We start from the raw sequence: 25849 nt of genomic DNA on the forward strand, positions 1-25849 counted from the left end.
TACTTGTTTGCTTCTCCCCCCCCCCCCGTTATGTACTTTTTTATTTGCTTTGTATCTGTTTAGGATTCTTGAAAAGAGAACTTTTTCTGTTCTTAATGCAATACATTAATTTTTAGCAAATGTGCTTTCTTGTTCTTTCTTTTTTTTTACATTAACTATAAGTCCATCGCAACCATTGTGGCTTGTGGTTTTCAAGAGAAGGTGGACCAGTTGGGTCCTGGAGGTAGTGAATGAGTCTTACAAAGATAGGCAATCTCAGCTGGCGGCTTCCATTTGGCCACTCCTTTAAAAAACAAAACAAAAACCTTGTACTATGCCAACTATCAGCTAGTTGCAAAGCTTTCCTTTTAGAGCAAGTGCTCAAGTGAGTCATGGTGGGTCAACTCCAGACACTCTTGGATGGCACTAATGATCTAGATTCATTTCAATCTGATTTCCAGCCTGGGTGTGGAAGTAAAATTGCCTTGGTCATCCTGCTGGATGACTTGCACAAGAGACGGACAAGAAGATCATGCTAATTTTCTTGGACCTCTTGGTGGCTTTTGATATCATCAGCTGTAATTCAGCTGAGATGGGTACTGGGGGCACTGTGCTTTGGTGGTTCTGTTCCTACCTGGAACCAAATTCTCAAACTGGGGGTGCTGTTATGTCTAGCTCTTACAAAGCCTCTCCCGGTCCTTCATCAGCTTAGGCTGGTGCACCAGTTGCAGCACCTCCTAGACAGAGAACCTGGCTACAGGTTAGACTGCTAGTAAATGTTCTACTTAGCACTGTTTCTGAAGTTTACTCAGAAACTTCAGTTGGTGCAAAATGTAATGACTAGGTTATTGGTTGGCACTGTTATCCACAGTGAACAGATCTCACCTGTGTTGAAACCGTTCTGCTGCAGCTCCCGTTTTGTTTCTGGGCACAATTATATGTCTGGCTTTAACTTTCAAAACTCTTTACAACTGAGGAAACAGGTATCTGGGCCAGTGCGGTATATTGGTTAGAGTGTTAGCCTGGGACTTGGGAGACCCGAGTTCTACTCACTGCTTGGCCATGAAATTCACTGGGTGATTTGGGGCCAATCACTAATTCTCAGCCTAACCTACCTCACATAGTTGTTGTAAACATAAAATGGAAAAAAAGATCACTGGCTCCATGGAGAAAAGGCAGGGTATAAATATAACAAATTACATATACTGAAGGACTACCTTCTCCCATACAAATTTACCTAGGCATTACAATCTTTGTCAGGGCCTTTCTCTGGGTGTCCTCAACTTCAGAGGTGAGGCAACCAGTGAGAAGGCCTTTTCTGAATTACCTATTTATGGAATGCCTTCCCCAAAGAGGTCTGCCCTGCTTTTTCTTAGGCCCTAGGTTGAGCTTTCAGTGAATGGTGGCCTTTGCACAGGTGTGTTATTACTTTTGGTGTGTTATTAACGGTCTGGAGTGTTATTACTTTTATGACCGATGCTGCTTTTATTCTTCTGATTTCTTTCTGTGACTTAAGTTTTCATTTGTAGTTTATATTCTAAGTGTTGTGCTTCTATTAATATTTATTGTTAGCTGCTTTGGAAAATTTATACAAAAATGTACAAGCTGGATATAATTTTTTAGATGGGGAGTAATGTTAAAGCTTCCCTTTCGCACAGCCATAGTCTGGCTGCAAACCAGAACTAGACACCCAGTTCACTTTGTAGTTTCCATTTCTGGTTTGAAGTTAAAGCATGGTTTGCTCAGACCAGAAGCAAGGGAGGGAATTGGAGCACAGAAAGGAAGGTAGAAGGGAGAGGGAAGCATGCAAGCAAGCTTCAAGGCATGGTCCCACATGTAAACTGAACCTCTGCCCCCCCCCCGCCCCCGCTTTTCTCCTTCCCATCCCACTGAAGGAGTATTTGATCATTGGAAAACATCAAAGCAAACATGCACTATCTTGTACCATTGCTGCAAGAGAAACAAACCTCTATAATATCTGTGACCACAATCAAGCTGGGCAGTCTCATCTTGGTCACATATAAGTATCCCTGCAGCTGCAAGTTTAGAAAATTGGTCAAATTGGATACAGTCCTCAGGCTCTGTGGAGGATAAAAACAGAACAGAGGAGTGGGTCAAAATTTAAGATTTTTCATTTGACAGAATTCTCCTTTAGTTTTGAAGTCAGTGGTATCATTTAAAAATTGGCCTACTGTCGTCATAGCTAATGAAGCCCTCAGAGAAACAACACCATGGTATCCTAAGCTTTATTTTGGAGTGGTGCCTCTGTAGTTACTGTGAAATAAAGTATAGGCTTATTTGTGCTCAAAAATAATAATTCCGTTAAACATGCTGGCTGCTGGATCATGATTAATTCTTCAGTTTTTTAATGCTGAAGGCTTGTCAACTAAAATGTCAGCTAGTACTTAGAATATATCAAATCATATATGGGTCAGAATGATACACATTGAAATGTTAACAATATAAACACAGCTGTAATGAGGACTGGGGTCCATTTTGCTGTCCTAGTAAGAAGGGGAATGTCAGAAGTAAAAACATAAAGGGGAAGGAGGAGCTGGTGAAAGAACACATTCTTTTATTTTGCTTTTTGCTTTTGGATGTGGCTTTCCATAATTATTTTTAATTAGTTACGCTCAGGACATAAAACCTATGACTATTCTTTGGCTTGATACAGATGGAATGTCACATTATCATCACATGGTGAGGCATGAAATTTATTTACTTTACATAAACAGCCTCTACTTAAAACAACTTAATTCAGAACATTCCTTCCTCAATGGATGGCATTATGTAGATCTCAGTATATCATTTTGCATTAGCAGCATAAAAAAAGAGCACCATTGTTTGCCCATGACTAGCATTTACAGTAAACAAAATGTTTTTTGAAGGGAATGTAAGCAAACTTGGGAGCAGCTGCCAGGAGATGAAATCTAGGCATGTTGTGCAGTCCAAAGCATGCTTTGTGTACGTGTAGGTTGTCTCTGCATATTTCAAAGGGAACTTGAACAGTTCTAACGTTTCGGAGGAGTAAATGCGAACAAAATGAGCCTTTATCCTGCTGACTCTTAAGCAATATTTGAATTCTTGGGGAGAGTGCTCTGTCTTGTGCCCAGATGTAAAAGGGACTTTTAACTCACTAGGCTATTCTCTAATCAAGTAGGATTAAAGTATCTGTTTAAAAATGTGTTTGTGGTATGCAGGACAAAGCACCGAAGTTTTGCCGGCTTAAAAGCACTTTTCCGCTCAGCCTGCTGCAACCATGCAGTGACTCACTTGCAGGCTGGGTGATCCAGGAAAGAAAGAAGGGAGGTTTTTCTGCCTTGGGCCTTGGGTAGGAAGGCAGATGTTGCCTATTCTTAATCGGCAGTGCATTGTACTAATGAGACTTCAGCCCTGTAGGTTATCTGTCTTGTTTTTGTCACTCTTTGGGGCTCCCTTGTGGAGAACGTAGGAGGCTGCCTTATACTGAGTCTGACCGCTGGTCCGTCCAGCTTAGTATTGTTTACTGGCAGTGGCTCTCTGGAATTTGTCAGAAGTCTCTCCCGACTGAATCGGGGACCTTCTGCATGCAAAACTAAGCTTTGCATGCAGAAGGTTTGCCCCAACCATCTGGCAGTTCTAAAGATCTTCTACAGCTGTTGCAACACAACCAATGGCTTGCACCTGTGCAGTTGAAGCAGCATCTGGTTCAGTTCCATTTCCCATGTCAAACGTTTGCTACATTAAAAAAAAAGTTCAAAAAATGCGACATTAAAAAGAATGTTTGACTCCTAGATCACTAAGCAACTTTCAGGATGTTGAAAATGGCAACAACTTTCAGGGTTGCCATTAACACCCCTTTAGTACCATTCAAATGCTCTTGTGTAGCACATTTACACGAGTGGGGTGGTGGCGGGAGTGGGGTGGTGGCGGGAGTGAGCTGCGACTTCATTAGAGCCAGGATTGGGTTCCCATGCTAGCATAAAATGAGCAGTTTTGCCTTTCTATTAGTGATGGGATACGGCACAGTACATCATAGCACTGGGTCATTTACCCACTATCCTTCTAAACACTGAACTTCGTTATATAAAACATAACGGGGGAAGCAATGCTTCCCCCGCTTGTTCTCCTTCTGAGTCTACGAAGTGGGGCATTCTCTTCTTGTTGCAGTTGAACAATTTCTTGGTATGAATGATGCTTATTTTTACCATTGACCCATGTTGTTAATTTTCCAGGGTGTGCCCTCTTTCTAAGCACAAAGTACATCACTGCCTAAGACAGACTTGGTAAGGCATTTAATAAACGCAGCCAGTAGGAGAGATGGGGGTTCTTTTGGTTTGTTTAGTGATCTTGACACTTTTTACTACATTTTTTAGACATCACTGTCCATCAATTTTTTCACATGTTTACAAATCCGACCTGATTACATGCAAAATAGTATTTACATTTGTAAAGTGTTTCCCTCCCTTCCTTTTAGATATTTAGTGCTATTGTAGCCTGATCCTAAGCATGTTTATTCAGAAGTAATCCCCACTGTGTTCATTGTGGCTAATAATGCAATCTTATACAAGTTTACTCAGAAGTAAGTTCCATTATGCTCATGCTCAATGGGACAGGAAGCCATATTTCCTCAGCAAAGTTTAGGATTGTAACCTTTCAATGCAATCTTATGCAGTGTGGTGTAGAGCCAGTGTGGTGTAGTGGCAAGAGTGTTGGACTAGGAGCTGGGAGATCCGGGTTCTAGTCCCCACTTGGCCATGGAAGCTCACTGGGTGACTTTGGGCCAGTCACAGACTCTCAGCCCAACCCACCTCACAGGGTTGTTGTTGTGAGGATAAAATGGAGAGGAGGAGGATAATGTAAGCTGCCTTGGGTTCCTTGCAAGAGGAAAAAAGACGGGGTATAAATGCAATAAATTAAAAAAAATGCATGTCTCCTCAGAAGTAGGCCTGACATAATTCAGTGGGGCTTACTCCCAGATAAATGTGGAAAGGATTGCAGCCTTAGTTTCCTTGAAGGCTGTGACACTCTTGCAATTATTTTGTAAGAGACAAAGTTTTGGCTGTATTGATTTTTGTGAGGTGTTTTCGTTTTTTGCTTCAGGTAAGACTTTAATCTGTCTAGTAGAGAGATTCTACTTAATGGGAAGAAAAATGGTTGCTACGCAGTTATTCTTTTCACCTATAAATACTGCATAATTCGATCTTTTTTTCATTATATGAAAGAGCGCTTTCTTTCCCAAAAGACACTTGTCTTAATACATGGCACAGCTGTAATTAGGGTGTGAATTTTAAAATACAGCCTTCAGTGTGTGTAGCATTGCAGGCTGGGGCTACAGTTATGATAGATTTTTGGGAGGAAACCACAAACTTCGCACATGATTTAATATCCTATACTATGTAGATGAAATATTAAGCTATTAACTTTGGTGGCAGACATACAAATGCATGTGAGACATATGGCTGTTAGGCTTCAGACATATACACAACCAACCATACATACACGCACACACACTGATCCGTCAAACCACATCCCTTATATGAGAATCTACCAACATTATGTATTATAAACTTTGGTACATTTGTTTCATACTCTAGTTTTCTTGTAAGTCTTCCCACAATGTGTTTTACAATAACACATACTTGGATATCAAATAAAATGGAAACTATTAATTATGTTAGTGCTATGTATAGTCACTCTTACATGACTATAAATACTCCAGAAGACCGGTTTCTTCTTTGAGACATATAGTTATTTTAAATTTTTTTTAAAAAGGAATGGCACGTTGCTTTGGATTCACTTAATAGCAATTACATTTTAAGAGGCATAGATAACTTTGCTATCCAGACATTACAAATATCCAGGTGCTCTCTATGTGCTGATGACAACAAAATTGAAAAGAAAGACTGTAATAATTCTGACTGGTTTTCTCTGCAGAAGATATTGATTATTTGTGTGTGGTGAGAGATTTGGAAAATTCAATTAAAGGAGTTGTGCAAAGGTTTCATAAATTTTCCTCGTACAGCGTGTACACAGACACTGTTGCGTATTAAATCAATGCAACACTTCACAATATATTTTCTTTGAAACATAAAAATAAATAACATTTAAACAGTTCTGCTTACTACAGAAACAAGTTTTATTTTCTGTGAAGCATTTAGTCATGTGCTATCACTGACTCATACACATTTGCCAGCTGTAACAAATTTTATAGACATTTTCTCCAGAGACATAGCTCATGTACTATGAATTTTTAAATGAGCAAATGGTGAAGAGGGGATGTCAGCAATATAAAAATTGATCAGTTAAAAGATAAAAGCATAAGTAAAGAGATTTGTATGGTAGTCTTAATAGGTTTTATTAAATAAAAATACTATAAAAGGACAGTAATGAATAGGCGAAAGGATTTAACTGTGGTTGAGGTGGAGAAAAATTATTCTGGCACATTTAAGAGAAGATTGGTTTTATATCACCAGACAGGTGGCCATTTTTTCCTCTCTCTCCAGTTTAGCTGTACATGGTTTAAAGCATTCAAACTTGCATACGCACGCACAAGAGAGAGTAGACTTTTGGCTAGACCGTGACCTCTTCTTGTGCTGGTGAGGTTCTTTCTCTTACACTTCACACAAGCACTGAAGCACTGAAATAAATAAATTTTTATTTATTTGCTGCATTTATACCAGTGGCTGGTGGCTTCAATGTCAGTGGGGCAGTGAATCTGGTAGTTTACAGAGATAGGAAGCAGGATAGCCCTTGCCTTCAGGCTTGCAATCTAAATTTAAGACATGATCCACAAGGAATAAGGGCAAAGGAGGGAGGATTTATATAACCTTAAAAACCCTATTTGAGGAGAAGGTGATGGTGACATTTACTTCCTCTTCCTCTCAGGGCAGAGAGGAAGGGCAGTTGGCTGTAATAGCCTTTGTGAGGGGAGAGGGCCCAGTCTAAAAAAGACTTGGGCAGTGTGGGTAGCCAAGTCATCACAAAGGAAGTAAATGTCACCATCACCTTCTATTGAAGTTGGCAATTGATTCCAGTTCACCTCTGAACTTGCGCAATGCAGTGACTAGAATCTGTGAGAACCTGAAATCCCAGCTCACCTGTGCAACTCTCTGAATGACCTTGTGGATAGTATCCCTCCATCTAGGTACTTTGTTGTGAGATTAAATGCTCCTTGGAGAAGTGGTGAGATAAAATTGTGACAAGCAAACCCAGCATGGAGACATACAGACTGGATATTGTGATGTGCAGCTTTAATAAACACAGAACAAGTGGTAGTTGGTGATAGACTTGTAGGTTTTTTTTATTTCAATTTTTAACCAATCCAGTCCTGAGGCTAAGGAAACAAATAACAGTAAAACATTTGGTAAGTATCCATTCTGGCCACTCTTGGTAATAAATTAACATGGTAGAATCTTCAACACTTGCATTTATTTGTGCTTAAAACTAATTTATGTTTTACATAAAAACCACATGCCACTTAAATCAGTAGGCCCAACTGCATGTTAGATTGTGGCCAATACCTCTTGCTTCTAGTGTCATACTTTGCATCTTCTATTTTGTAAGTATACACTACACTGTAGAATTGTATTTTTCTCTTGTTTAGTGAAAAATATGAATGTTGTTTTTGTTCTACAGACTATCTCCAACCTGTCAACAGCTTTGAGTTCCTTAAATCCCTCATTGACTAAGGTGAGGAAGCCTTCATGTTTTAACAGATCAATGTGAAGCCTGTAATTAATAGTACAGTGAAAATATGTTTATTGGAAGCTATGTGAGGAATTGCAGACATGTGAGGCTAAATTTCTATTGTTCCTTGATTAATAACTCATAATGGAAAAAATAACTATTTTCGCTGGTGTTTACTTTATTGAATGTAAGTGACTCAGTGTTGTAAATAGAAAAGCAACTCTGATATCATCATCATCACCATCATCTCCTCCTCTTCCTCCTCTGCAAACTGGGGATTCTCTAACCTTCAGAAAGTATCACAGTCAAGATGCTGAGCTAATTCAAAGATAATGTTTTACAAAAGGCATTGTTTTATCCATATATACATTTGTATGTCAGAATGTAATTCCATTCTTGCATTCTTCACATGGAACACCCTTATTTAAAAGATTTTCTTTCTGTTTTTCATCCATGCATACAAGTATTTATTGAGATGTTACCACCTGAAGTGCATTCCCTTCTTTATGCACAGGTATAAAAGCAAAGTCCACAGGCATTTCAACCATTTTTCTTTCTGCCATGCCAACTCAGGGAATTCTCGTTTATTTGAGAGCTCAAGATGTGTAATTTCAAAACAGGATTACTTCCAATTTTGATCAGATTATTTTATGCCAGAGTATTTTTTTTATGCCTTCGTACTTACATAAAATTATGTCATGGAGGGAGCAATCCTATGGCCGCTAGTCAGTGGCTAGACAGCCATAGGATATGTGGGTTTCCGGGAACCAACCTCAGAGCCCATGCTCCGAGGTTGGTTCCTGGAGAACTGGCCTTCTCTCCCTGCTCTTCCATGCTGCCTTGCATGCAGCATGGAACGGCCCTGCGCCCGGAAGAGGAGTGTGGAGCAGCCAAAACGGGGTGTTCTGGGGCGGGGAAGGCAGAAATGCTGGTATGACACATCCTATGAATTCGGCTGTCTAGCCGCAAGTGCAGGGCAGGAGAAGTGTGGAGGGAACGATCCCCTCTGTGCTTCTCCTGCCCTGCATTGGACAGGCAGCCGCCTCCGAGTTCAGAGGTGGCCACTTATCCCCATAGGATTGCACCCTTAGTTGCTATTTTTTCAGGAGTATATTTGCTAAATTGCTAGTTGACACATGAATTATCTATTTCACTTTGGCAGCACAATCCTATGTATATCTATGCAGAAGTAATTCCCACTGAGTTAAATGGGACTTAGGCCTAGATAAGTGGGTATAGGATTGCAGCCTAAGTACTGGTGTTTACAAAGCTCTTTTCATACTTAACTCTGAACATGCATACTCTATGCATAGTATGAGATCAGTATCACCTCTTCTTCCAAGGTCCACCTCACATCTGTTAGTTGGATGTGACAAAATAGTATTTATGCACTGTTCCACTGTGCGCAGTTCTGATTTTTGTGATCTCCTACCACATCCCACCCCCACATTGGTGGAGTAAATATTGGAGTAAATATTGCATGGATTGGGCTTGTGTATATTGAACTATGCTCTCATAGAGGGCGAGGTGTGGGAGTAGAATGATCCCATTCTCCACTGTATGCAGGCTCTGCATGCCTTAAGGTAAGCATGAGTAGGGCACAAGTCCCCAGACAGACACGGTTAAGTTGTCTTGCTGCATAGAGCTACTCCACAGAATAATCTTTAATACAGCTCTGTACTTTCTGAAGCATAATGAAGGTATCACAGTTCTTGCCTTGCAGGTAAACATTAAGTTCATTGAGTCTGTCAGATATGTACCCCAGGCAAAGCTTTAAAATGTTGGTCAAGTGACAATTCCATCAAAATGTGTGGCTCTACTTTCTGAGTTTATACTCTTAGAGCGCAGTCCTATGGATTGTGCCCTGGGTACATGTAAGCCCCTGAACTAAGAGGCTTACAAATATTCTATGCAAAGAAATATTCTATGCACCTTGCGCCTGCCTCTCTACATTTTAGGCGATTTTCCCTGTCTAGCAGAGGCTTTGGGGAGGGGGAGGAAAGAAGGCTGGTTGAGCCATAGGAAAGATTGTAGGAATGCTACCCCAGTTTCCTCCCGTTCCCCGGAACACCCCGTTTTCCTCATCTCCATGCTCTGTTTTACAAGTGTGGTTATCTCTGTGCCAGCAACAAGGGGGAGCGGGAGGGGGTGGGCAGCACGTTTTCCTAGTTCCAAGCTCAGAGCCCTGTCTATGAGCTTGGAGCCAGGAAACTGAAAAATCCTATGTTCCCCAGATGCTGTCTAGGGGACATAGGATTGCTCCCTTACCGATCTTTACTACACTGACACTTTGCAATTGTCACAGCTATTGACAACAACATGATATGGTTCATTTAATCTTTACTTTGGAGCTAGTACCTCATGCTTCTAAAGACAACGGTCTTTACACATGTCCGTGTGTTGTGTCCGATAGTAGCTTTGGTGTTGGCTTTTCCAAAGATCTTCAGTCTCCACATCAACTGAAGTTCTGGAAATCTGTTAGTAGTTGTTCTTGTTGTCAATCAGTGATAAAATAAAAATGCCTCCTCAATCCCAGATGACCCAGTGTAGCAAACATAAACCATCATTTGTACATTCCTGGTGCTGTTGGCATTGTTATCCTCATGCAGTGCAAAAAGGACTTGGCTTCATTGCATCAACTATCTGCTTCTGTGCATCAGCTTCCATAGTAGCAGTTCTGCAGCTAACTGTGGTGTGATATTTAACAGTAGGATAAGACTTGGCTGTTTCGTACACTTTTGATACTTTTTTGTTTTTTAATAAAATTATACTGATTTCACTGCTGCTAGTAGGACAAACATGTCCACTTTGTTCTTGCTACAGTGTGTAAGACCTCATGATGCTTCAAACGATTTAGCAGGTTTAGGGAGCAATCCTATCTAGATAGGCGGCAACCTCCGAACTTGGAGGCGACCGCCTATCCAAAGCAGGGCAGGAGAAGCATGGAAGGGATCGCTCCCTCTGTGCTCCTGCCCTGCTTTTTCAGCTAGATAGCCGATTGCGGCTGTGTAGCCGCAGGAGGACGGACCAGGGCAGGAGGCTGCTGTACGACACATAGGATGTGTCGCACAGGCAGTTATGCTCTCCCTGCCCCGGAGTGTCCCCAGCCATGCCCCTTTTCAGCCGCTCCGCGCTCTTCTTGCGAGCACGGAGGATGGGGCTGTTCTGTGCTGCCTCTGAGGCAGCGTGGAAGTGGGGGGAGGTCGGTTCGCCAGGAACCAACCTCGGAGCACGGGCTCTGAGGTCGGTTCCTGGAAAATAACATATCCCATGGCCGTCTAGCCGCTGTCTAGCAGCCATAGGATTGCTCCCTCCAACTGCAGTTCTACACGCACACACACACACACACACACACACACTTATGTGGGAGTAAATCTCATTGAACGCAATGGAGATTACTTTTGAGTAGACATAGGATTGCATTGCTAGGCTGTAATTCTTTGCACACTTAGCTGGGGGTAAGCTGCATTGAACTGAGTGGGACATACTTTTGTAGAGACCTGCATAAGATTGTGCTGTTACTGTACTTCCTCATTCGAAACAAAAGAGGTGAGATTTATCTTTGACCACAGGATATGTTTTCCAAATAATGTTTCAACTAAAGGCTACCTACTTAAATTTGTGCAACTATTGATTTGATTAACAGGTTTCCTACCATTATGTGGAAGACACATGAGGAGGAAGATTTGCTTGAGACGAAGATTTGGCTGATTATTTGAAATCAGGATGGGATTCCTCGCCACAGGCCACTCTCGCCTCTCATTTGCTTTCCAGATTTCTTTCTTACAGTCAGATTGCTGCTTCTGGCCTTCTCCTCTGCCCTGTTTCTTTTTGTCCACCACTTCTCCTCAAGTTGCAGTCCTCATTTCCTAAGCTTTACCGCAAATCATGACCTGCTTGGTTATTAAGCCCTTGCGTTCTGTTTTCCTAAGCCAGCAGCTACTTCCACCAGCCAGCTTGGTTCAGAGACCAAAGAGGCTAGTGAGAGTAGAGTGTCTCTCCACAAGACACAGTCAGCAGAGGAACCCAGCAGTTGCTATTAGAAAACCTCTCAAGTCAGGATCACCCCTGGCTGTCTGGGCCAGTGGCAGGTACCTGTATAAGCCATCTCTATGGTGTGATTAAGTAGCTGTCACTGCTACAGTCCTCTTGGCGGCAGCAGCCAGTCCCTGTACCTTGCCCAACCAATGTGGGCACAGGGACCCTGGTGGGTGGCATGAATGTAGATAGCAGTACATAAAATTAATGCTTTGTTGCCTGTCTCCATGGCACAAAATGCATCAAGGGGACTCCAGGCATTGTAGACTGGCATCTGTCACAAGCATCTAAAAGCAAGTTGTACCTATGTGTAGAATTTCCCCCGGTGTTCTGTGCTGCATGTACATCAACTGGGTATGTCTGAAGTCATGTCTTCTTTTGATTCTAATGGATCCAACACTGCAGGATGTTCATGCCAGGAAGCAAACTGAAGCCTCAAAGCTTAGCTGATGGGAGCCAACTTTCACTTAGAACAGTGGCTGATTGTTCTTGCTCTACTGATGCACATAAAAGCTTGTGGCCAGAACAACCTGGCCTAATCAGTTGATAAACTACTACTTACCCCTAAGACAAAACACATTTACTGCCCTCACAAATGTTTAAATATTTAACTCTGTATGCAAAGTTAATCTTTGTCATATCTCCCTCTAACTTCCATTCATCAGCAGAATATATGTGTTTAGAAAAATTATTCCAAAACAGTTATGAAAAAGAAAGGGGAGTTTGCTGAAAGGTAGTCACAGAACATATACAAACCCAGGGATACCATATAACTTGTAATTGAATGCATGTATGTATTATAGTAATCTGTATTCTACTTTTGAGAATACAAATCCTTCCAAGGCTGAAGCTTTCTAAGTGGTTCTTAGTAGTAGCAACTTGCCAGCTATTCCTAAATAAAAGTATTTTGTGTGTTTGATTAAACATGCTTTGCCCTTGTGAAATATTAACCTGACATGGCCTTTCCCGTTAAATTGTGAGCTAAAATAATATTGGGAAACATTTGCATTAAAACATGCAATACATTGTCACACTTTAAAGGAAGTGGAGTATTTTGTTTTCTGTGTTGTGCATATACAATAAAGCTAGAGCTGAATGTGTCTTTAGTTGGTAAACAGTGCATTCAAAGGGTAATATTGGTGCTTAATTGCTGATTATTTTAATCATTTTTTAACCCTCACAGGCTTTATCTGAAGAATATATTCAGCTTGGTTGCAAGATTCTACAACTGCCTGATCCTACTTAAAAGGTTGAAAAGAAATGCCTGTAAATCTATCTCCCCAGCAAATACCAGCTAAGGATTGCTTAGTGCACTAGGCAGGTGCACATCTAGATACAGTTTCTTGCATCTAATTTAAACTTTACAATCTGCACAACCAGATAATCTCAATGTAAATAATACACTTTGCCAGAGCTCTTTTATGCAAATGTGTAACGGCACAAGCTGAAGTACTTCTGTGTAGTCACAAGGCACTGTACTTGCCCTACCTTGGTAAAATGCTGCAGTGAGCTTTTCCTCATGTTTGGGAGGAAGGGCTGCACTTAGGGGTGGACACTATTTCCCAGGCCTTCAAACAAACTGTAAATTTCACAGTAATTATATGCTCCATGCTCTCTCTGAAGGAGTGCCAGTTTTACCACAAACAATGAAGAATGCTTGCCAACTTGGGGCGCATTGTTTATGCAATGTATCAGCACATCCATAAGCAAGCAGATTTGCCATCTATCTTTGGGCGGAGCCATCCATTTGCTAGAAAAGGCTTCTGTGCTCCAAATGTAGCATTTGCAGATGCATTTTTAAGTTACTGTGGTTTCCAAAAAATACCACAGAAGTGTAGTTTTTCGCTGCTAAGGAAACATTGTACATTCTCTGCTTTGTGATGCCTGAACACCTTAACTCAATCCCATAAAAATTTGTATGTATGTGCAATAGTACTTGCAGGGATGGGTTTCACAGAAACTACTAGTACGTATTGAGATCGACAAATGATCTCACATTTCAGCCTAAATAAATGTTAAATATCCTGATCATTTAGATAGTAGAGTACATCTTGAATACATTTTTAATATAAAATATTGTTAATGGATATTTAGGTGGCCAAGATTTTTTTAGCCTTCGTAAGAACATGTAACTTCTCAAATGGTTGACACTGAAAACCTAGGTAAGGGGCCAATCCTATGTCCCCTAGACAGGTCCGGGGGGGGGCGCACAGGATATCTTGGATTCCAGCATCCGAGGTCAGTGACATTGTTCCATGCTTGGACCAAGGAATCTGAGCTCCCCACCCCCTCCCTGCCGGTGCAGAAAGAACTATACTGGCTGCCTCCCCAAGGTCAGAAAAGCAACCTCAGAGAGGAGGTAAAGGGGGCATTCCTGTGGAAGGGGGAGGGGGGGACTGGAGAAGCTGGCTTATGCAGTACCCTCAGGCCTCTCCAGCCTCCTACTGTCCCCCTCCGCAACACCTCAGCTAGATGGACGAAAAAGCCCATCTAGCTAAAATGCAGAGCAGGAGGCACAGCAGAGGCAAGAAATGCCACCACCATGCCTCCCGCTCTACACTGGATACTTGTAAGCCTTCCAGTTTTGAGGCTTATGAGTATCAAGGGCGGATCACATAGGATTGTGCCTTTAGCCGTTTAAGGATAAGCAGAGTGTATATATATGCACGTGTTGTTCTCTTTTTATATATGCCATTGTGATGGCTTGGAAGAACTGTGAATGGAGCTACACTATGCATTGGGGTTTTCCTGGGTCCCCATTTGCACTGCAGCCTTTTCTGTTCCCTGAGAGGTCATTTCTGAAAGTGAGGGAACAGCTTGGGGAGCTGGAGTGGGGTTGGGAGCAAATGGGTGGAAATTGTAGACACACACACGCACACCATGAGGAGCAAAAGTGCCTTTCACTCCTGCAGGAGGCTATTTGGAATCAAGCAGATATTAATACTTCGAATGTGTGGAAAAGTCATGTACTGATTTTGAAGCTAACATTGCTGCTTATATTGGGCCACAATTGTTGTTTGTAATACAATAAAACATTAGCAGGAACATTCTTTATTAACAGATTATTAAATAGACTCATTTTTCACTTTGGCATTTCAATGTCAGAAGTTACAGGCTTTAGGCTACAATTCAAAGCATAATGACTTGGATGTAAGTTCAGCACAATGAGTACTAGTTACTTCAGAATAAATATGTTTAGAATCAGTTTTTTCAAAGTAGGAAAAGCAGGGGGAGTTGTTTTTCTTAAGAGGTAATTGCTGGTCATTTACACTGATGTAGGGCTTCTTCACATGGAGCTTTTATCCTGCTATTGAGATTGGTCACTCACAGGCCCTTTAGATGATGTTGTTAACCTCCAGGGCATCTCCCGCACTAAATGACCTTTATTCCATTTTTTAATAGATCGGAGATAATGAGCTATCAAATTACCCCACTTGTGTTCCACCTGAGTTCACTCCATGAAAAAGGAAGAGCCACATGAAGAGGAGCTAGACCAATGAAACATATTAAAGAGTCAGATGGGGTGGGGCAGAAGAGGAAGCAGGTATAAATGGAGTCCGTTGTGTTCCTGCATTTAAAGCAGAAGCAGAAACCCCCTTTTAAATGTGGGATTTTAGGCTGGTAGTTCCAAGGACGTTCCAAGGATGCTTGTAGTTCCAAGGACGTTAATGGCATTACCCCATTGTAAGTAATGACAGAACTGCCTCTTCAATTGTTTCCATGCATCATAGTTTAATCCTAAGCATGTTTATTTACTAGTAAGACATTCCCTTTTAGGTTTGCATAGGATTGCAGCCTAAGGCTATTAAAGCAGCTACTGTTTCTTTACCACTTGTACTAAGCTTTTTCCCTTTTCAAAAACAGCTGGGTCTGTTAAGAACCATTTCCTAGTTCTACATAAGGTAGATCAGATAACTCTCACTTTATCACCCTTGAAGGCCAGCTGAAGGACAACAAAAAGAGATACGCATAAAACTAATGTTTTTATATGCTAGGAAACACTTGCTCTGGTCTTCTGATGACTAGAAGGGGGAAAAGGCTATTGGAAATATGAGACCATTGCCCTGTCAGCAAGAGTGGCTGTTTCACACTCTTTCCTTCCCTGAAACATTCTTGCAATGCCTCAGCGTCTTAGAAAGAATTCACCAAACTGTTCTTGGGCAGAATGACAATAGTCTTCTGCGAAAGCTCATTCCACACCCTTTGGAACTAGAATAAAAATGTGGCTGCAGATAGAACTAGGGGCCCAAGGGGACCACTTTTTTCCTTTTATGGATATACCCAAGTGAGGTGGGGTGAGATAGGCTAAAATCACTCCTTATACTGCCTTGTCTTCAGCAGTTGTGGCAGTTACGCCTCTCAGGAGGAAGATCTGCCTCTACGATGGATAGCAAAGGCAAGCTTGGTACTGTTCAATATGGAAGTCGTATGTAGATAGGCCTCTCATATGTGGCCTTGTAGCAGGTGGTAGCATAAAGCCTAGAAGTCATAGTTAACAATGGCTATCCCCCCTCCACATTAACATCTTTACTCAATAAAACACATTGGGCAGAATCCAACTGGGTGCTTCCCCCCACCACCCCATTCTTTTCCACCCTGTTGCTTATGTTGTGCTAGCAGCCCCCACCACTCACACAGTGGTGATTTAGCACTTCCAGGGCAACCTGAAATGAGCAGAAACACTTGTCTTTGGAAGGAAGCAGGTTGGCAGAGCTTGTATAAGGGAGCTCCACCAACCTGCCTTCTTCCAGAAACAAGTGTTTCTGCTCATTTTGGAGCTTCCCTTAGGACATGCTAAATCTCCTTTGTCTAAGCAGTGGGTCCTGCTTGTGCAAGGCAGTTGGTGGGGCCCACCTTTTACACAATGGAATCAGGGTGGAAAAGAATTGGCAAGGCATAAGCCCCGTTTGATACTGCCCATTGGGTTTGATCCAAAGAATCTTATTGCAGAATGGGAATTGCCTTCCCCTTCCTCTGTGCTGCAGCACCCAGTGCCCCACCCCCCACCTCAAAGCCCCTTGGGAAGTGTGGGAAATGGCATGGTGGGCTGCTGACAGAAGAGGGAGCCAGTGGAAGTCATATACCCTCACAGTAGTAGACGTGCCTATCCTTTTGTGCAAGGCACCTTTGGATCCAACCTATTGCTTAGGACTAAGCTCTCATTAATGTGTGTTCCAGTACTGTACATTCGACACAAACTATCTTCTCCAATCAAAAATAAATCCAAATTCTATAGGAAATCTGGAGCTCCAATCCAGAGACAATTACACACACATCCATGAGCAACAACTAGCTATCCAGCAGATGGTCTACACTGAGGGAAGTTCAGCTGGATTTGGGTCACATCCAGTAAAGAGGTGATAGCTGACGGTGCCAACCATGGTGTGCATAGTCGCTGATCCATCGACTATGATCAGGGAAACATCCAGTATCTGGAACTAAATAGGCATTAATCTTTTATATGCAGGGTTCATGGTCCAGCAAGGGATGTGTACAAAGAAGCCTCCTTCGGCACATTTCACCTTTGCTGGATTGGTATGCAAGACTTTTAAAGTGTACAAGCTGAAAATACACATTCAAAGTAAATTATAATGTATACAGATTTGTATACTAGCAGACTTGGAAGAGTTTCATGGTGGGCAATTACAATTTCATTGGTGTAAAATTTTCTTCACTTTGATGCAAGAAATAAAGTGCACCTGATGTGTGGCAACTTCATGTTTAATAGTCAGCATATCCAAGCACAATGTTTTAATATCAAGCCACGAGAGTGAAACAATATTCAGGGATGGTGTTCACACTAGAGGGGATGGATATACATTAGGGTCTATTTGCATAATGTCTTATAGCAGCACGCATGTAGAGAATGTTGGTTTTTCTTGCGCAGGATACTAGCTAGCTTGGGCTTTGCAAAGAGCTAGATTCAGATTGAGCTGTATTTTGTATGATAGCAAAGCAAACCATGTACTTGCAAACTGAAATTTGTACCACTTGTATGGCCATATTTTAAAAATTACAGCTTTATCTTATGGCTGTACATATATTTTCAGAATGGCAGAAAGGAATACATCTCTGTGAAGGGACCATGCACTAGAAAACCTACACCGATAACAAAGTGTTAATTGCCTTAATACAGCGCTAAAATGTGGCAATGACTCAGTCATGACCCAAATCTCATAGGCTAGCTGAAAACGATATTTAAAATGACATATAATGAACTTTAAGACATATTGACGGTGGATCTTTAGCTAGGAACGAGAAGTTATTTGTGTCCCTAACAATTAAGCATGTATGTTGTTTCCATTTTCCATAAGCAGCTGCAACAATTTGGTCCAATTTTTTATACATTGTGGGTTGGATCCAGACTTAGTCATACTTAGAGCTGAGCCATTGAAATCAATGGAACATAAAACAATCATGACTTACTTAAGTCTCATTGAGTTCAATGGCTCTACTCTAAGTATGACGTCTGGATCCAACCCAATGTATATTTTAACCCTCTGGGACACACCGATGTGAAAATAACAAAAAAATGCCCCCCAAAATCCAAATGTATCTTTCACTTTGTAATAACTTCATTAAAAAACCCTTTAACTGAATTGGAGGCACTATGAAATGTTAAAGCTATTACCAGAGTGTGCTACAAAACACTGACTTTACAATAGGATTTGAGTTCCTCTTGTTGATTTGCCGCTTAAACATTCTTGTTTTATGTGCTGAATTAGAATAAAAATATATGCAAATATATACAAAGACTGATAATGTTATTTTGGCTATAAAGTATGCAGTTCTCCATCATGGTGAGGCTTACATGTTGATATATATGAAAAATGTTAGCCACGATTGCACCTTGGAACTCTTGTTATGGACTTCAGTTAGTATAGAGGTTAATGCTGAAATAAGACTGTCATGTAAGCATGAACCATGACACTGAGTCATGAATATTAGTGCAGTGGCCTTGATGACTTTAAGCATATCATATGGAGGATAGTGAAATATTGTACAAGGCAGTTTAATGTATGTAATCAAATAGGCTATAAGAGACAGCATTTAGTAGCAACAGTCAAGAGTGACTGCTGTAACATACAGTTCCGTATTAACACATTTCATTTTTGGTAGTCCATTAAACTGGTACACTTATACTATTAAATTAATGTAGAGATTTTGTTCATTTAAAATACACTGGTACAAGTTGCCAAGATGTTTCTTAATTGTTCCCAGGGTATAAGAAGCCTTTTCATTTGAACAAATCATCAAGTATTGTGGTTCTTTTTTATTGGATACAAAGAACAAAGAGTTCATTTCAAAGCCTTTTTAGTAATGGCTATTCACTTTCCTGAAACAGCACAGACTGACATGTAAATATTTTTGTCTGGTTTCCCCCAGAAAATACATGAAATAAGACAGCAATTTTAATACCTCCTATTATAAACAATTTAAAACATAAGTCTATGAAAATATCCCTCCGCCCCCATTTTTAGTCATTAATTTTGCAGCTGGCACTTCAAACTAATTGGTTTTTTTCTGATATCGGCTATCTCTTGATTCCCATATTGCAATGGCATTAAAATATAGCAAGAAGAACAGAAAGTGCAAGCAGGATACAGCAGAGACAGCAAGAGGAAATAAATCTGGTAGCCTCTGTGGAGGATCCAACGTAGCACTCATTAAAGTCAGGATGCCCATCAGAGTTATTGAGACAAGGAACTGAAAGAAGGGAGGGGAAAAGGTACACTGGTTACCACTGATTTACAATGTCCAATAAGTCGTTTCATTGCTTAGGTGCTCTGTTTTCATCATCCTATGGAGGATATTTCAGTAAATACAATGTGTCTCTAGCATGACATCTTATGTACCAGTTGCCAGGATTGATGCAAACACAGTCACGTTAAGTAACTGAACTTCCAAGGGGAAAAGGATTTCTAATATTGACAATGCATTTAACATGGGGGATACAACTGCATAGTGATGGGAGACTCAGTTTTAGCATTCAATTTGGATGGTTCCAATTATGAAATGTTAGATGATGCCCAGAACAACTGCTTAAAATTCTAAATTTTTCTTGCTCTGAAGCAAGTTTCTTCAGCAGCAGCATTTGCACACAGTGGAATTCATGGCAAGCTTGGCAACTCTATATGGTGGCTTATGTTTAACTACAACATGCAAACAAAAGTATCATGCATGTACCCCGTAGCCAAATTAACAGACATGTGTCTGTAAAAATTACTTACTAAACTCTTAATAACCTTTGGTAAGGCCTTAAAGCAAGGGATGCATCTTCTAATTAAAGTGGAAAGTGTTTTCAGCTGCAGATCATCTTCAGAAGTCTTTTCAAATATTGAAAATGAAGTTGCACACACTGTGAGAAAGGCCGATGTTGTCACAATGTAAGCCAAGAGCAGGCCATCCTTAAGGAGAAGGGGAAGCATGCTGTTGAGAGAGACACCCAAGTTAATATGTGTTCTATTAAGGTTACCTGCCCAACAACTTATGATGGAGAACATTTCTTAAAATGTCTTCAGTAAAATCAAATTAGAATGACTCACCTGAAGGTGGAAACAAGTAGGAACCATGTAGACATAAAAGGAATTTCATTTATAACTAAGCAAACTGGTCTAAGGAGAAAATAGAAACGTAAGCATTATCGAAATAACATTTTAACTAGTTAACTTCTAGCTGCTACATCACATGTGCGCTATAATGGGTAAGGGTCCATTAGGGCAATGGAGTAACTGGACTGTCACACAGAAGGTAGTTTATACATCATGCTACTGAAACTCACTTTTCTACTCATACACTCATATATAATAATAGCTGGTGTGTAGCATCTGGACTGCAACCAAACTGAGAAACAAGAGGGAGGTATCAAGATGCCTGGGGGCATCTCAAACTTTGCAGAAGTAAAAAAAAATATCCTTGGGTGGGAAAAAAACCTAAGGGACCAAAAAATATGCAGAACAGCCCAAAGAGAACTGAGCATGCTCAGTAGCCACAAAAGGCTGAGTGTCTGTTGGAGTGGGATAAATGGGTGGGGGAAATGGAATGGAGTACCCTAGAAGAATTGTGCTGGCTGGCACAATGAACAGGTGCACTCCACACGGCAACATTTTGTTCCAGGTCCCACTTGTTGCTACTACAAGACAAGTCCTTATTGTATATTGTAAGACTAATTTTGCAAGGCCCATGCAAACAAATGACTGAAAGTAGTTACTTGAGGGCTTGACATGAAGCTCACATAATGGGGGATCTGCAGAAAGACATATTAAGTCAAAAACTGTGCTTTAATCACAAGCAAATCCCAAAGGACTCAACAGCATTATGATGCAGGAACCTGCTCACAGCTGAGCACATGGGCTGTAATGTATAGGCTACAACAGTCTATGAACTAAGAAAAGCAAGCAAAGTCTCTGCAGCATACTGACCATTTAAAGCCATTCCTTTTCAAATTTCACAACTTTCCTGCTTCCTGATGCTACTTGCACATGTTTGGTGTAACCAAAGCAAGACCTGTACAGCTTAAAAAATGCATTAGTCCCAGTGCAAGATGTACCTTATTCTAGATCAGAGCCCATGCCCCATTGTATCAGCACTGCTGTTTACACAGATAGATACTTCCAGATAAGGGTGCAAAGTAGCCAAGTATAAAATAGTACTTACATTGAAGCTAGAAGAATAGATTTTTCATGCACTTGGAATGAGAACAGAAAGAAGGATAATGCACAGCTAACCTTTAAAAAAGAAAATTAACGAGTATTAACATATGAGTCAACAACAGCTGCTTTTATTACCATTGACAGGACCATGTAAAGAATGTGCTATTCAGCAACAGTGCCCAGTGTATTTAATTATGCATATATTGTGGAAGGCAAAAGTCAGCACACAAACCTATATTGCTCTAAAAGTAAGAATACGTTCCAGAAATCTGACCAATAGAGTCAATAATGTTTTGAAGCAAGGAATTGTTCATATCCTGCCATATACAAAAGGCCAAGGGTAGATAATGCCTCTTTAAGATACATAAATTCAAATATATTTTACTTATTTTAAAATAACATTTTATGACATTTCTATATAAACTGAACCCCTTATTGGCCTCACTAAATGAATGCAGAATTAGCATAAAAATTACAGCCAGGGCCAGAAATATTGGAACAAGGATAACTGTTTTGGCAGTTGGCCTCTGTACACCACCACATTGAAGTTGCAAGGAAACACACCCAGATGGGAGCGAAGTCAGGACTTTCAGCTGTAATTCAAGGGGTGTGACAAAAGTGGGGCGCTAACTATTCAGGAACTACAGCCAGTGGCATAAACACACACCCATCGTTGGTGGCTCCTAAGTAATGGAACAAACCAACATCATCTCAAACTTAAGGATCGCCTTTAATACCTGGATGAAAATCCTTTGCAGTCAATGACTGCCTGAAGTCTGGAACCCATGGACATGACCAAATGCTGAGTTTCCTCCCTTGAGATGCTTTGCCAGGCCTTTACTGCACCTGCCTTCAGCTGCTGCTTGTTTGTGGGTCCTTCTGCCTTCAGTCTTGTCTTCAGTAAGTGAGAAGCATGCTCTATTGGGTTGAGATCTGGTGACTGACTTGGCCATTGAAGAGCATCCCACTTCTTTGCCTTGAGAAACTCTTGGGTAGCTTTTGCTGCATGTTTTGGGTCATTATCCATCTACAATATGAAGCAGCGTCCTATCAGTTTGGCAGCATTCAGCTGAATCTGAGCAGAAAGTATAGCCCTATACACTTCAGAATTCATCCTGCTGCTTTTATCTGCAGTCAGGTCATCAATAAACACCAGTGACCCGGATCCATTGGCAGTCATACATGCCCATGCCATAACACTGCCTCCACCATGTTTGACAGATGATGTGGTATGCTTTGGATCATGAGCTGTTCCTTTCTCCATACTTTTCTCTTCCCATCATTCTGGTACAAGTTAATCTTGGTCTCATCAGTTCAAAGAATCTTATTCCAGACTTGGGCAGGCCTTTTTAGGTGTTTGCTGGCAAAGGCTAATCTGACCTTTCGGTTCTTGAGCGTCACCAGTGGTTTGCACCTTGTTGTGAAGCCTCTGTATTTACATTCATAAAGCCGTCTCTTGACTGTAGATGTTGACAATGACATGCCTACCTCCGCAAGAGCATTCTTGACCTGCCTAGATGTTGTGAAAGGGTTTCTCTTCACCATGAGCAGGATTCTGCGGTCATCCACTTTAGTTGTCTTCCGTGGTCTGCCAGGCCTTTTGCTGTTGCTGAGCTTGCCAGTTAATTCCTTCTTTTTCAGGATGTTCCAAACTGTTGTATTGGCCACTCCCACTGTTTTTGCTATCTCTCTGATGGGTTTATTTTGTTTCCTCAGCCTAATGATGGCCTCCTTCACTCGCATGGACACCTCTTTGGACCTCATGTTGGGAGTCCCAGTGAACAGCTACCAAATGCAAATGTAACACTCAGAACCACCTCCAGGCCTTTTATCTGCTTGATTGGTCATGGGGTACCAAGGAAACAGGCCACACCTGGCCATGCAGCTGCTTGTCAACCATTCATTCCATTAGTTATGAGCCCCCAACAATGGGGGTGTGTGTATGCCACTGGCTGTACTTCCTGAATGGGTAGTGCCCCACTTTTGTCAAACCCCTTGAATTACAGCTGAAAGTCCTGACTTTGCTCCCATCTGGGTGTGTTTCCTTGCAACTTCAATGTGGTGGTGTACATAGGCCAACTGCCAAAATAGTTATCCTTGTTCCAATATTTCTGGCCCTGACTGTATATTTAGACTTTAATTATATTTTCCACATGTGTTACCTAATAGTACTGGAAATCCTGAACATTGGACACATCTTAAACATAGAGATGACAAAAGAGTTGCTAATTCTCACAATTCAGATTTGGGGATTTCAAGAACTGATTGCTTAGACACATCACAATTCAGATCCACATTTATTTACTTATTATTGTCACTGCATAAATACATGGTCAAAGAGAAGAGGCACTTCTAGATTCACTTAGGCACCGCTTCAGTTGTGAACATATTATGGAATTGATTTTATTTTATTTTATTCATTCCTTCATTCCATTTCATTTCATTTCTATACCGCCCAAAAGCCGAAGTTCTCTGGGCGGTTCACAAAATTAAAACCAAACGGCACACAATAAAACAATTTAAAATATATAGAACATTAAAACCACAATATAACAATACAACCACAATAAAACCTAGCAGCAGTGCAGGAATTTAAAATACAGATTTAAAACAGCAAAGCTAAAAGTCTAGAAAGCTAAAATGCTAAAACGCCTGGGAAAATAAAAAGGTCTTCACCTGGTGCCAAAAGGAATACAATGTAGGTGCCAGGTAAACCTCACTAGGGAGCTCATTCCACAGCCGGGGTGCCACAGCAGAAAAAGCCCTCCTCCTAGTAGCCACCTGCCTCACTTCCTTTGGCAGGGGCTCACAGAGAAGGGCCGCTGAGGATGATCTTAAGGTCTGGGCAAGCACATATGGGAGGAGGCAATCCTTCAGATAACCTGACCCCAAGCCATTAAGGGCTTTAAATGTTAATTTAACATTTAACAAATGCACTTTGAATCGGGCCCGGAAATGGACCTGCAGCCAGTGCAGCTGAAAAAGTACTCAGTGCAGCTGAAAAAGTATGACCTCGCTGGCCAGTCCCTGTTAACAATCTTGCTGCCCTATTTTGGACCAGTTGAAGTTTCTGGACCAGTTGAAGTTTCTGGACCGTTTTCAAAGGCAGCCCCACATATAATGCATTGCAGTAATCCAGACGAGAAGTTATCAGAGCATGGATAACTGTAACTAGGCTATCTCTGTCCAGATAAGGGTGTAGTTGGTATACCAGCCAAAGCTGATAAAAGTGCTCCGTGCCACTGAGTTCACCTGTGCCTCAAGTGACAGTTCTGAATGCAAGATCACCCCCAAACTATGAACGTGATCATTTAGGGGGAGTGCAACCCCCTCCAGAACAGGTTGAATATCACCTAGCCGGGCAGACGAACCACCCACTAACAGTACCTCCGTCTTGTCTGGATTGAGTTTCAGTTTATTGGCCCTCATCCAGTCCATTACCAGGCACTGATTCAGAACAGCCACTGCCTCACCTGGGTTTGATGAGAAAGAGAGGTAGAGCTGGGTGTCATCCACATATTGATGGCACCTCAGCCCACACCTCCGGATACCCTCCCCCAGCGGTTTCATGTAGATGTTAAACAGCACAGGGGATAAAATAGAGCCCTGTGGGACCCCATGGCACAATTGCCATGGCACAGAGCAATAATCCCCCAGCACCACCTGTGGTAAATAATTTTTTTTTCTCTTTTTAAATAGAGTGCTACCTGAGCACCTCCAGGTGGCAGGGGGTCTACGTAATTGTGAGAAAGTAGTATATCATACCCAATCAGCGGCACTGCAAATATCCATGAGCAAAAGTACTGCTGCCACTCGTACAGAAAAATCACATCTTTTGTTAATTTGTAGTGGTCCGATACATTTTAAGCAGACATACTTTTCAAGAATTTAAGGAACTCAAAGAAATACAAACATGGGATTGGGCATCTGTAGAACAGCAATCAAGAATACCTTTCTAGATGATCTGGTTGCTTTGAAATAAGTGACTGTTATACTACTGTTTTAAAAGTGTGCAAGTTGGAGATTTTATCATGGTAACTATGGATGGGTTAGCGGGTTAAGGCAGGTGCACTGCTGGAGCATCAGGAACTGCAATAAAACAAATTCAGTTTTAGTTCTGAAAAACTGTAACCCAAATGGTATCTCCCAACAGTTTTGGAGAGATTGAAGTTTAGTGACATTTGATCCAATCTAGTGGTTGTCTAGGGCATGCAGCAGTGGAACGTGTCCCATTATTTAAGAACATGTCCCAATCTTAAGCTCTCGTTCATGTGTGCTTGCATATACTCATCACAGCACCACATAATTCTTCTTGACATTTCACTGTGCTTTTGGCCACTTTTTCTTTTTTTCAACTGTATTTTAAACTGATGCTTTATTTATTATTAATTACATTTATATCCCGCTTTTTTTCCTCCTTAAGGAACCCAAGGCGGCATACATAATCCTCTTTATTTTATCCTCACAACAACAACCCTGTGAGGTAGATTGGGCTGAGAGTCTGTGACTGG

At 41.2% G+C, this 25849-nt stretch overlaps 2 protein-coding genes across 18 annotated transcripts in view; one reads left to right on the forward strand and one right to left on the reverse strand.

Moving 5' to 3' along the window:
- The window catches only part of ITGB3BP (integrin subunit beta 3 binding protein), an 81875-nt gene that overhangs the window by 43693 nt on the left and 12333 nt on the right, over window positions 1-25849 (forward strand). For 4 of the 13 annotated variants that reach the window (XM_084852320.1, XM_084852324.1, XM_084852322.1 and 1 more), the window contains 2 exons: window positions 7597-7650; window positions 11294-21720. In XM_084852320.1, the coding sequence (XP_084708446.1) occupies window positions 7597-7649 (53 nt within the window). In that variant the 3' untranslated portion in view covers window position 7650; window positions 11294-21720. Of the gene's footprint in view, window positions 1-7596; window positions 8400-8439; window positions 21721-25849 lie in introns of those variants that run through there. The other 9 variants (XR_014790518.1, XR_014790519.1, XR_014790523.1 and 6 more) reach the window with 8 other exon arrangements.
- ALG6 (ALG6 alpha-1,3-glucosyltransferase) overlaps window positions 10781-25849 on the reverse strand; it is a 47260-nt gene continuing 32191 nt past the window's right edge. For all 5 annotated transcript variants that reach the window (XM_084852317.1, XM_084852315.1, XM_084852319.1 and 2 more), the window contains 4 exons: window positions 21343-21413; window positions 20232-20300; window positions 19917-20115; window positions 10781-19392 (listed from right to left, as the gene is read on the reverse strand). In XM_084852317.1, the coding sequence (XP_084708443.1) occupies window positions 19195-19392; window positions 19917-20115; window positions 20232-20300; window positions 21343-21413 (537 nt within the window). In that variant the 3' untranslated portion in view covers window positions 10781-19194. The remainder of the gene's footprint in view (window positions 19393-19916; window positions 20116-20231; window positions 20301-21342; window positions 21414-25849) is intronic.

Source organism: Heloderma suspectum, chromosome 4 (assembly GCF_057233095.1).
Source record: "Heloderma suspectum isolate Gila_16-S chromosome 4, 16-S_ref, whole genome shotgun sequence".
In the NCBI taxonomy this organism is placed as follows: Eukaryota; Metazoa; Chordata; class Lepidosauria; order Squamata; family Helodermatidae; genus Heloderma; species Heloderma suspectum.